Below are 12,134 nucleotides of genomic sequence, written 5' to 3'. Positions count from 1 at the left end.
TTACCTTATCTAGAAATGCAGCTCACAATCTGTTAAATCTCTGGAAATAATATACTTCTTCTTCTTCTACTGTATCGCTTTGTGATGTGATGTTCTTCTTTCTCTTCCCCTGCTCGGGCTATTAGCATGTGGCAACTACCGCCCAAGGTGCACCACCGCCATCCACTGGATTTGCCTCCTCTTCCCTGCTCAGCCTGTACTGCACGGTCAATACTCCATACTTGATAACGTCTCATTCGTTAGGTCTAATGGGGGGTGTTGGAGTGTGAATCAGAGTTATGGAGGCCACATAAAATTATTTTGTCCAAACCTGTCTCTTTCAGACAATGGAGCTAACTCCCTTTTCCAATGGTAAATATTATTTCTAAGCTCAGGTCTTCCACTCCATTCTTTGCAATTTCCCTCATTAGCTTTTTCTCATTCTCTAACATACTTTTAATAGTAAAGCATTACATACTCCACTGATTCCTCTATTTGCCAGTAATCCTGTTGGATGTATGTTTATTAAGTGCAGTGTATTATTGAGCCTAATATGTCCTGTCCTCAGCCTAGTCAAGATGTTCTCCTCTTTGGTGCTCCTTTTCTCTGTTCTCACTTCCTGCTGCATTGCATAAAGCTCTCCCCCTGTGTGAAATACATCCAAGCTTTGTATATCAAATGTTTTAATATCCTACTTCTTCTTCTTCTTTTCTCCCATTCTGTACTGTATCCCTTGATATTTGATAGCTTCTCCTTCTTCTTCGTTCGGTCCAATGGCGGATGGCAACATACAATGTTGGAGCGGGAATCAGAGTTATCTTAGCCATATTAAATTATTTTGACCAATCCTGTCTCCCTCAGATAATGGGGCATACATGCTCCACTGAATCCTCTATTATATAATGTTCCCACTTTTCTAAATATATATGTGTAGCATTCAACTTCCTCTTTCATTCAGGCAAGTCATTTTGTTTCTTTGATTTCAAAACTGCTTTTCCTTTATTGTTTTTTCTTTTTTAATTCAATCAGTAACCAGCTGTAATCTACAGAGCAGGGGGCTGGTCTGGGGGGTCTGTCTATTTAATGGCCATATTGTGCGTTCACTACCAACTCACTGCTCATTCGCGCACTTGTCAATTATCAAGCACAGAAGACAAAGACAATTAAACAAGGCTGGTGTTCATTTGCCCTGGTTTTGTTTGGTCAAATCCTGAGGGGACGTGTTATCAGTCGGTGGGAAATGTAAGACAGACAGCTAAGGCGCTGCTGCGTGGATTCAGCGGGAAGACGGATCGGCTAAAGAGCAGGCAGCCTGAAAACTTCCTGTGATAGAGACGGTGAAGACTTCTGCAGAAAATAGGATTTAAATGTTGGGAAAGTCTACTGAAGCTGAAGCACACGACTGTGTTTAATTTAACACCATTTTTATCTTTACAGACAAATATTGTTTTTACAATACACTAGGCTACTTTTCATCAATAGAATACAATTTGTTTGCATTGTATGCATTATAAATTCTTATGTTAATCTGTAATTGTCTTAAGCTATAGCTATTGCCTCTGACACAGTTGGCCAAACAGACATAGAGGACCCAAATGCAAACTAAAAAGAACTGGGTGATGGAGTGAGGGAGGTTTAATAAATAAATAAACTGGTTTGGAGGCCGATTGGTAGATAAGCAGGGGAGCGGAACAGGATAGGCAAAACAAGGAATTCATAAACTAGACATGTGCTGTGTCTCAAATCAGAAACATTGTGGTACACTGTGGACATACTATTTTACACAGTATGCTGGGATAGCAAGTCAGTTTCGACACGGTAGTTATGTCTCATATAAAACATTGCCCTTGTGCACTCACTGGAAATGACAATCACAAAATTCTATCACGGTCAACATTGTTCACTCACCAAAAATATCTGCAGTCTAAACTGTTTACTGTGAGGCCATAGGGGAAATATTTATAGTGTCCTATGTTTGAGACCATTTTACAGGTTTTGTGATTGTGATTATTGATTTATGACAGTTTTATTGTTCACCAAATTTCGTGAGACTTTTTACACATGCTATTTAGCAATTTCCTGCGCAACCACCACAAGTGAGACATGTATTGGTCAATAATCTCTAATAATAGAAATACACATTATATAATATAAGCGTTATACAGCAGCAACACAAGGACAATACATGGAAATCCTAGAATATTTTGTTTAATCCATCATCGTGGAGAGTAGGGCTTTTGTCAAGGAAGACATGAGGGCCAGTGGGAGTACTTTAGAAGAGAACACATATACAACCTGAGGCCAGCTCCCTACAATTAACCCAGCACTACCTGTCACATCCTATAATATCTGATCAATTATCCTTGCTACAGTCCCTGACAGGGGGGTGGTGGGTGGCACTGAGACCTAGTGTGTATATGAATGATTTTAGTTAAAAACAGCACAGGCCACATCTGGTTGCCTGTGTCCCCTGGGTGCTGTCCTGCTCTAGCACACGAGTTCAGTGACCAGAATAGATTCCTCCCTGCCTTGTTTATTCTGCATTGACTGTCAGGGCAGCTGCTCCCCAAACCCAATCATAAAGTGTGTTATTGAAGCAGAGCAGTCCCTGCAGGAGAAATTACATGGCCAGTCCTGTTTAATTTCATACAGTCAAGGCTGCCTCTGCTTTCAAATTGTGTCAGAGGAACAGAGCAGCCAGTGGGCCTCCTGCTGGGAACCCCACACACTGCCAGGACCAAGGCAAAGGCAAGAAAAGGAAAATAAACAATGTGTCATAAACTTTGACTTATTAATGTTTCTTTCACATTTGCGCTCATCTTTTCCTTGTTTCTAGTCATTAGCAGCTCAGGGCGACCGTCTGGTTTTTAAATTTCAAAGTAGGGCACATGGTGAATGTAACGTCTTGTGTGAGGATTTTCAAACATGGCTCATTTGCTAAATGTTCTACTTAAACAAATCTAAACCGGAGCTTGATAATAATATCTTGAGCAGCCGTCCTGGCGGTTTTGTGAAAAACAAAGATTTAGATTATGAATACAAAAACTATGATGTCGGTCTGTGTGGCCAAGTTTCCTCTTGTGCCACCATCATGACAAAATGTCAACCTTGCATCCACCATGCATTATCATAATTTGGCATTGCTTCCAGCGCCCCCTTCATATTAAAACAAATATTTTTTCAAAAGTAGTGACATTTATGTAAATGTGTGCACTTACAGGAAATAAATTATTTATTTTCCAAATGTTTTCTATACATATATTACGATCGTACTGTTTTAACCTTTTTAAAAAACATTTCACACATCATTTTGTTTGACCATGATGTACAGTTCACATTGCAGACATTTCGCTTTAGGCTTAAGTCAACGCAAGGTAACGTCTCACAGCAGTTGTCATGATTTAGATTTAACAGTCAGTGCCAGGTAAAACAGGGACAAAGCACCTCACAGGATGGCATCACTGAGATGAGCTATATTGTAAGCTTAGTAGGGAATGGAAAAAAAACGATAGTTGCATTTGTGGTGTCACGTGACTGAGTCCTACTTACTCTGCCAGTGAGTACGAGAGATAAAACTCATGCCTCTTCACTTCAGCTGACTCTATTAAACTATTCCAAGTAAGAGATAGATTGACATTGTCCCAATCAAACACACATGACACCCAACTGTTCCAGTGAACCAATCCTAACTTCACAGTTGTATATTTTGCTAGTGGGCTAGTCTTTCTGTAAAGGACCTGAAGCTTTGTCCATCAACACTTTCTCAAGAAATTCAAATGTGTGTGTCTGTGTGTCTCTGCTTCAGCCACACACAGTGTTTTTCATACACACACACGCACTGACACACGTGTGATAACAGACACATCTTTTTACTCACACTGGCTCAATTGGCTGATTACAAGTCATCACTGGAGACACATTTCAAATTTCAGCTTCATTTATTTTTATTCTTATCGTATTGAAAACATTGGTGTTCGTAAACAGATTACTACTGGACCTGGATCAATTCAATTATTACATCTTAAACCACATGCACCCCTTGTGTATAGTATCTGGTGGCCAGAGATTCTGAGCTTCTATGCTCATGAAGAAATTAAGCTTACGAAACAAGACAAAAATAATATAATGTTGAGAAGATAAAGGAGGAAAGTGGACATTTTCTCTCCCTCCAATATCACCAGGGATTCAGGGTGTCAGGTGATTTTCTGAAAGATTATGAGATGCAGTTAAAAGAGGGAGGTGACACAGAATAACAACAGGCTTCATTCATATTAAACACTGGTTAATTTGATCTTCACCCACATTTTTTGTGCAATCTTAGGTCTGAAAAGTCAATTGACAGAAACAATTTAAAGAAGAAACCCTTTAAAATAATAATTAATGATATTGGTAAGTTATAGATGCGTTGCAGGAACTTGCTTAATCCGGTGTAGTCCTGGAAGCACAGAGAGGCACACGTTAGGAAAGGTGAGACACAAAGAAATACAAAAAGCGCTAATAGCACAAAAAGTTCTTACCACTGAGGTTGAACAACAATCTGGTGATGAGTTGATGAGAAGTACTGCAGTTGGTGATGAATAGAGGGCAGGTTTAATACTATTAGTATTAAAACTTTAATGTAAAAAAACATATTGAATTATCATCTTTAAATGTACCAAGAAACTTGTTCGCCTCAGTTTGTGTTGTGATATATAATGCTTGGTTAGTGACCATTGGTTGTACGCTACTTTTCACAGTGCATTGTGGGAAATAATGAGTGCACTATATAGGGTATAAAAAAATTCAGGCACCACTACAGAATGGCTAACTCACTACATTGTGCGCTATAGATGTTAGTGAGTGATTCTGGACACAACCTCTGAAGCCTGGGAAACCACGCCTGCTCACACACACACACACACACACACACACACAGACTCCCTCTCAGAAGCACTCACCACAGACAGGGGAAGACAGACACACTAGGGAGGAGAAAACACAGGAGAACACTGGGAAACTGAGGCTAAAGCCATAAATACAACAGCTGGCTTCATCTGATTCCCTCACATCTACTCTCCCATGCATCTGTATCTCGCACAAGCAATCCTCTCCTCACTGGTGTACTGTATTTAAATTAGTTTTTTTCTGTTATTATTTCCATCAGGTACAACTTCATTTTACATTTATTCCCCACCTGCCATTGCTGTATAGTGGGTGGCAGTGGTTTGAGCCCAGCCCAGATAGAATACGGACTTGGGCCACTTCAGGTCAGGCAGCACCTCTTGGCCTTCTTGTGGCTGGATGTGAGCCTAAAGTGGCCCATGTGTAAAGAAGCAAATGTGGCTCAATCCATCATTCCACGTAATATGTGGGATGTACGCCAAATCCGGGCCAAAACAACAGAGTAATCATTTTCCTAGCAACCAACAAAATAAGATGCGAGATATGCTTCTTTCTTTTTCCAATGTTGATGTCAGGTAACACTCCTATGATGCAATGCAGCAGGTAAATCAATATCTAAAGTTGCCCTTATTCCACTCTGAATCCTTTTTTGAGCTTTGGCAAGTCTGAAAAAAATGTGATCTCCAATTTGTTTGTGATCTCTCCATCACCTTCTGTTTTATAGTTTTAGTTATATTTCCTGTTACAGCTAATAACAGTTGAAATGGAAATTATCATATGGGTCATTTCCGGGCGGGACCTTTGTTGTACATACGTGGTTTGAGGCAGATTGAACAATATACATGGAAGTTCTAAGCATTAATTGTTTCATGGATTTATATTAGACTCAGGAGGAAGAAAGCGTTTGGACCAAACAAGATTCATGAATAGAATTTAACATGAAAACAGGTTCAACAATACACATTATGTAACTCAATTGTAATATGCCAAACATTATTAATGTTAACACCTCTAATAGAATGTGGCCATATGCGTCACGAGATCAGATCTTAAATGTGTCCTCAATGCGTCCTGGGTGTATTCACTCTTTTACTTAGAGCTGTCCACACAGTCTCAGGTCAGATAAACTCAAGCGTTTGGTGTGGACGTGGCCAGGACCAGCACAGTGACAGCATGGTGCTGACTGTGAAACAGGATGGTCAGAGTGATGAGGTGGGCCTGCAAGATCGTGTTCTCTAAGACCGAATATAAATCTTACTCCTTATATCAAGAAGCTTTGCAGAAGAGGGATTACCCATCATAATCGCAAACATAAACAAGAAAAGATGCTTGGCTTGAGTGAGACCAAATTTATTCTAACTAAAAGTGAATTAAAACAGTGTGATGTGGAAATGCTCAGGTCCATGGATGTGTGGCACATGTGCTGATGACCTTTGATCACCCAAATATAAATACTTCATCTTGAGTCTAGTTGAATAGTGTTTGCCATGCCAGATGTTTTATTGTTGCCATTGTGGCTCAGGGTGTGACAGTGACACAAAACAAAGAGAGAAGAAACAAAAAGAAGCCTGGGGAATTTCTTTGCACTCCTCAGTAAGGAATTCAATTCAATTCAGTTCAATTTCTTTTGTATAGCGCCAAATCATAATATACATTATCTCAAGGCACTTTACATAGAAGGTCAGGACTTTTAAATAAAAATATAGAGAAACCCAACAGTTCCCACAATGAGCAAGCACTTTGGTGACTGTGGAGAGGAAAAACTCCCTCATTAACAGGGAGAAACCTCTGGAAGAACAAAACCGGACTAAGGACAGGACAAAAGAACTGTTTCCTTTTCAAGAACTATAAGATGATGACCTATTAAACTAATTTTTACTGTAAGTGCATGTTGGGACTTACAGGAGGTGGAAAGCTTTATTACTTCTACCAGCGTGCATGTGTTTCCGTGTGTGTGTGCGTGTGTGTTTTTGGTTGGCAGGGCTCTCAGGCTGTCTTCTTACAGACATGGATGAAGTAGCAGGGAGCCTGGAACAGGTCATGGCTGTTGTTTAGAAGAATTCCTCCTTGTCTCCATTCTCAGACTCGCTCTCGTCTTCAACAGTGGCGTCCTGGTACTGCTGGTACTCCGACACCAGGTCGTTCATGTTGCTCTCAGCCTCTGTGAACTCCATCTCATCCATACCTTCACCAGTGTACCTGAAACAATGGACGTAAAGTAAAAGCTTGTGTGAATTCTGAGTAAGAACAGGCCAGCACAAGAACACAACCTTCTCCCCACACACATCAGTCTTATTTCACTCACCAGTGGAGGAAAGCCTTGCGGCGGAACATGGAAGTGAACTGCTCTGAGACACGCTTGAACAGCTCCTGGATTGCTGTGGTGTTGCCAATGAAAGTGGAGGACATGTTGAGGCCGCGGGGAGGGATGTTGCAGACGGCCGTCTTGACGTTGTTGGGGATCCACTCCACGAAGAAGGTGCTGTTCTTGTTCTGCACATTCAACATCTGCTCCTCCACCTCTTTCATGGACATGCGGCCCCGAAAGATGGCGGCGACAGTAAGATAGCGCCCGTGGCGTGGGTCGCAAGCAGCCATCATGTTTTTGGCGTCAAACATCTGCTGGGTGAGTTCAGCAACTGTCAGTGACCTAGAAAAAGAGATAATTCAGGTGAGATTCAAAATACATCAAAATACTACTGGCTGGTCTGATGTGGCTCCTGCCTCGCTACCTGTACTGCTGGCTGCGCCGACTGGTCAGGGGGGCAAAGCCTGGCATGAAGAAGTGCAGCCTGGGGAAGGGCACCATGTTGACAGCCAGTTTCCTCAGATCTGCATTGAGCTGACCGGGAAAGCGCAGACAGGTGGTCACCCCGCTCATGGTGGATGAGACAAGGTGGTTGAGGTCACCATAGGTGGGTGTAGTGAGTTTCAGTGTACGGAAGCAGATGTCATACAGGGCCTCATTATCAAAACAGAAGGTCTCATCTGTGTTCTCGACCAGCTGGTGGACAGACAGGGTGGCATTGTAGGGCTCCACCACTGTGTCTGACACCTGGAGGGGGAGAGAAAAGGGAAAGAGGAGACAAAGGGAGGAGGCAGGATCACCATTAAAGCACAGAGGAAACAAGTAAAGCAACAAACATCTGATAACATTTTAATGAGTGAGGTGTACCTTGGGTGAGGGGACCACGCTGAAAGTGTTCATGATGCGGTCAGGATACTCCTCTCGGATTTTGCTGATAAGCAGCGTGCCCAGGCCAGAGCCGGTGCCTCCACCCAGGGAGTGTGTGAGCTGGAAGCCCTGGAGGCAGTCACAACTCTCTGCCTCCTTCCTCGTCACATCCAGGACAGAGTCCACCATCTCGGCTCCCTCAGTGTAGTGGCCTTTAGCCCAGTTATTACCTGCTCCACTGTGGCCTGTACATGCAAATACAGAAAAACCTTGAGTAGAAAAACCTTCCTGATCTATTTACAATATGACTTCACAGTATTTGTGAAGTAAAACTCCTTTTACTTGCAACGAGCAATGCATATTCTGAAAAGGACTGACTCCTTTACTCTTGCAGAATTGTGGAAAGCAACTCTTTCAGTTTTAAAGATCAAATCAAGCCAATTTTGTCAGGCCGTGTTTAAATACAAATTCATATTGACATTTCAATTCTCACCAAAGACAAAGTTGTCTGGTCTAAAGATCTGGCCAAAATGACTAGACCTCACAGAGTCCATTGTTCCTGGCTCCAAGTCCACCAGCACTGCACGAGGGACATACTTCCCACCTGTTGATGACAGGGACAAGAATATGAATACAGACAGGCAATTCACACAAACGATGCTGAAAAAGAAAATAGTACACAAGTAAAGATCGCTCCCTTTTTCCATCACTACCATTGAGTTAACAGTCATTAAATACGAAGCCCTTTGAAGAGAGGAAAAGCACATTCAACTCTACTACATAGTTTGTATTTAATTCTGTCCATTTCTAGTGATTGAAAGTCATTATACTGTGAGATGATAACTTCAAGTCTCAAGTTAATAGGGTTTTAGGCGTTTTACATTTGTAATTCACCATTTTAAAATTTAAATGGCAAGACAAAGCACAGACAGTGGTTTATAAATAAACTTTAATCCCTCGTATTTTGCAGCCTGTTGCTTTATATCTGTTCATAATACAACACATCTTGATTTAGATCACTCCCTTATGTGCAGTCTAATGAATGTTAAATTAAAGCTGACATTGTTAGCTGGGGTTTGATTTGTTGTTTCATAAAATGGTGACAGTAACTAGGAGGGGATTACGACCCCCTGGGATGAGGACCACCTGCTGGATGGTTGGGGTAATAACAACCCTCCTTTGGTATTGAATTACATTGACTCCTGTGGAAATGAGATGATCTAACTCTGGCTGGAAAAGCTTTGGCAAAATGATGCTTACCTGTAGCCTCGTTGTAGTAGACGTTGATTCGCTCCAGCTGATTTTGGCTGTCTCCATGGTAAGTCCCACTTGGGTCGATGCAGTGTTCATCACTTATCACCTCCCAGAACTGGAGGAGAACAAACATTAGGGGTTAAATTAGCCGGCTAACTAGCATGACCTGTCCTAGAGAGTCAAATTTAACATGGTCTATAATTATCTTTGTCGCCAGGTAAGTTAATTCAGCAGCCCACTCGGTATGAATTTGCTCTGTTACACTTTTAAAACTTGTTTTCAAACCTTGGCTCCGATCTGGTTTCCACACTGGCCAACTTGTAGGTGCACGATCTCTCTCATTGTGGTTGAAATTAAAAACTTGATTCTTCTCTCTGTGAATGAAGATGGAGAAAGCTACTGTCAATCAAAACTAACTGGGAATGTGATTGGTCAATGAAAGTTAGTGTGGAGTTATGATTGATGGTGCCCCAGGTGAGCTCCATTGCCTTGATAACATAAAGTAAATTTCAAACACAACATTTTGTGAGAATACACAACAGTGAGAATAACTACGCTGTTACAAATCTTCCCAGATGTTGGATAACTAGCTAGCTTCTTTTGTGGCTAGCTAACCATAGCTATATCAACAAATTAAAACTTGAACTAGAACAGTATATACTTAATAGGCAGCCGTTGGTCTTGATTCTGAGTCTGAAATCTCTGAGGCTAAAGACTTAGTATCCGAGTATTTTTCGCAGGATCAATCTGGAGTTGTGTTTTGAAATCGAGCCCTTCTACATGAATAAGGCTCCTTTGATAACATTTAAGATGCTACAATGAAAAGGTGATGTCATCAAAGGATCCTATGCCACATAGAAGATGCTACAAAGGAGATGCCACATAGAAGATGCAATGTCATCAAAAGGAGCCTATGCCACATAGGAGATGCTACATAGAAGATGCTATGTCATCAAAAGGAGCCTATGCCACATAGGAGATGCTACATAGAAGATGCTATGTCATCAAAAGGAGCCTATGCCACATAGGAGATGCTACATAGAAGATGCTATGTCATCAAAAGGAGCACTGTTCATTTCACACATCAAAGCAGCTGTGTGAAATGTATGGAATCAGAATCAGAATCCTTTAATGTCAATGTTCATTTTCACCAACATTAATACAGTGAAAACTGTTTCAGCAGCTCTTCTTGTTACAGCAGCATTTGACCGATTTTAGAAATCAGAACAAGAAACAAAAAGAAAAAATTTTTAATGTGCAATTTTTATGGGTTTTTTTGATAAAAATAGTGTAAGTAAGCATAGTAACGTGTAAACTGCGTAATAACAATGCAATTTGTACAGTAGGACAGTCAGTGATTTTGTGCAAAAATTACACCTTCAGAAAAAAAAAAAAAATTCACAGTGAATGTTTTCTTGTTGGGTCGACTGGGTGTGTGTGTGTGTGTGTATGATGTTTAAGACAGTTCTTGGATATATTGTGAAGGGGAGTGTGTGTGTGTGTGTGTGTGTGTGTGTGTATGTATGTTGTTTAACAGTCCTTGGAAGGTATGGGTGGGGGTGGGATGATGGCCTTAACGGCCTGTGGGTAGAAGCTGTTTAAGAGTCTTGTGGTTCTGGCTTTGAGAGAGCGGTATCGCTTACCAGAGGGGAGGGGTGTGAATAGGGCATGTCCGGGGTGTGTGGGATCTATGCTAATGTTACTGGCCTTCTTATGGAGTCGGCCAGTGTAGAGGTATCAGAGGGGGGCCAATGTGCACCCGATGATTCTCTCTGCAGCCCTCACCACCCTTTGCAGGTCCCACCTGTCCTTGACGTTGCAGCTGGCAAACCACACTGCACAGCAGTAGGTCAGGATGGACTCTTATGGTGGCCCTGTAGAAGTTGACCAACAGGGGGCGAGGGAGGTGAGCTTGCTTCAACTTCCTGAGGAAGTAATAGCATTGAAGAGCCTTCCCCACCTGATTAGAGGTGTGGACAGACCTGGTAAGGTCAGCTGTGATGTGTACTCCAAGGAATTTGAAGCTCTCCACCCTCTCAACCTCCTGTCCATCAATGGAAAGGGTGGGGAGCACAGTTCTCTTAGATTTCCTAAAATCCACAATAATTTATTTTGTTTTGTTCGTGTTTAAGTCCAGGTTATTGTGGGAGCACCAGTCTGTCTGTCACGGTCAGTCTCTCTTCCCCCCACCCTGCATGCCGGCTTTTTGGGACGTCAGGAGCCGTCCCTTGATGGGGAGGTTCTGTCAGAGTTAGTCTCACAGTCAGTCTCCCATCCTCCCACTTCTCAGTACTTTTCCATGGACTCCGCCTCTGCTTCATCTGCCAGCCAAGCCACACCCTCATCAAGCAGGTGCTCCTCATCACCTGCAATCAGCCCAGTATATATTCACCAGCTCCACTCTCAGTCAGTGGTCAGATTGTTCTACGCTCTGATGCCAGACTAGCCAGATTGTTCAACGTCTTCATCCAGAATGTTTTTTGTATTGCCTGCCTTCCTAATCTGCTGTGAGCTACGCTCACTTCTGCCTCCTGTCCCTGACCTAGTCTTTTGTCTTTTTGCCTGTTTTTTTGTATTTGCCTGCCTGCCAGATCTGCTGTGAGCTACGCTACAATAAAGACTGCAACCAGCTTGTGTGCTGCGTTTGGGTTCAAACTATACCTGTTACACTGTCAGGTGTTTGACCTCCTCTCTGTAGGCTGACTCATCGTTGTTTTTTTTCAGTCCTACGATGGTGGTGTCATCGGCAAACTTGATGATGGTGTTTGTGGGGTGGATGGGGTAGCAGTCGTGGGTGAAGAGGGAGAAGAGGAGGGGGCTGAGGACTGGCTCCTATTCTCAAATA

At 42.2% G+C, this 12,134-nt stretch overlaps 1 protein-coding gene and 1 long non-coding RNA gene across 2 annotated transcripts; one reads left to right on the top strand and one right to left on the bottom strand.

Moving 5' to 3' along the window:
* Positions 1–6,336: 6,336 nt before the first annotated feature.
* LOC109637544 (tubulin beta-4 chain-like) lies at positions 6,337–10,089 on the bottom strand. The gene is made up of 8 exons (XM_020099987.2): positions 9,951–10,089; positions 9,575–9,663; positions 9,296–9,404; positions 8,529–8,639; positions 8,036–8,280; positions 7,593–7,915; positions 7,166–7,510; positions 6,337–7,059 (listed from the first exon to the last, which is right to left on the bottom strand). Exons 2-8 carry the CDS (start codon positions 9,629–9,631, stop codon positions 6,912–6,914), a joined length of 1,338 nt encoding a protein of 445 aa, XP_019955546.2. The 5' UTR covers positions 9,632–9,663; positions 9,951–10,089; the 3' UTR covers positions 6,337–6,911.
* A 151-nt stretch (positions 10,090–10,240) lies between these two features.
* Positions 10,241–11,923, top strand: LOC138406809 (uncharacterized). Its single transcript, XR_011240196.1, has 2 exons — positions 10,241–10,579; positions 11,422–11,923. It is a non-coding gene; the product is annotated as an uncharacterized lncRNA (long non-coding RNA).
* Positions 11,924–12,134: the final 211 nt, after the last annotated feature.

This window comes from Paralichthys olivaceus, chromosome 23 (genome assembly GCF_024713975.1).
Source record: "Paralichthys olivaceus isolate ysfri-2021 chromosome 23, ASM2471397v2, whole genome shotgun sequence".
Classification (NCBI taxonomy): domain Eukaryota; kingdom Metazoa; phylum Chordata; class Actinopteri; order Pleuronectiformes; family Paralichthyidae; genus Paralichthys; species Paralichthys olivaceus.
Note: the sequence above shows the minus strand (reverse complement) of the source record. Positions and strands in the feature narration are given on the sequence as shown.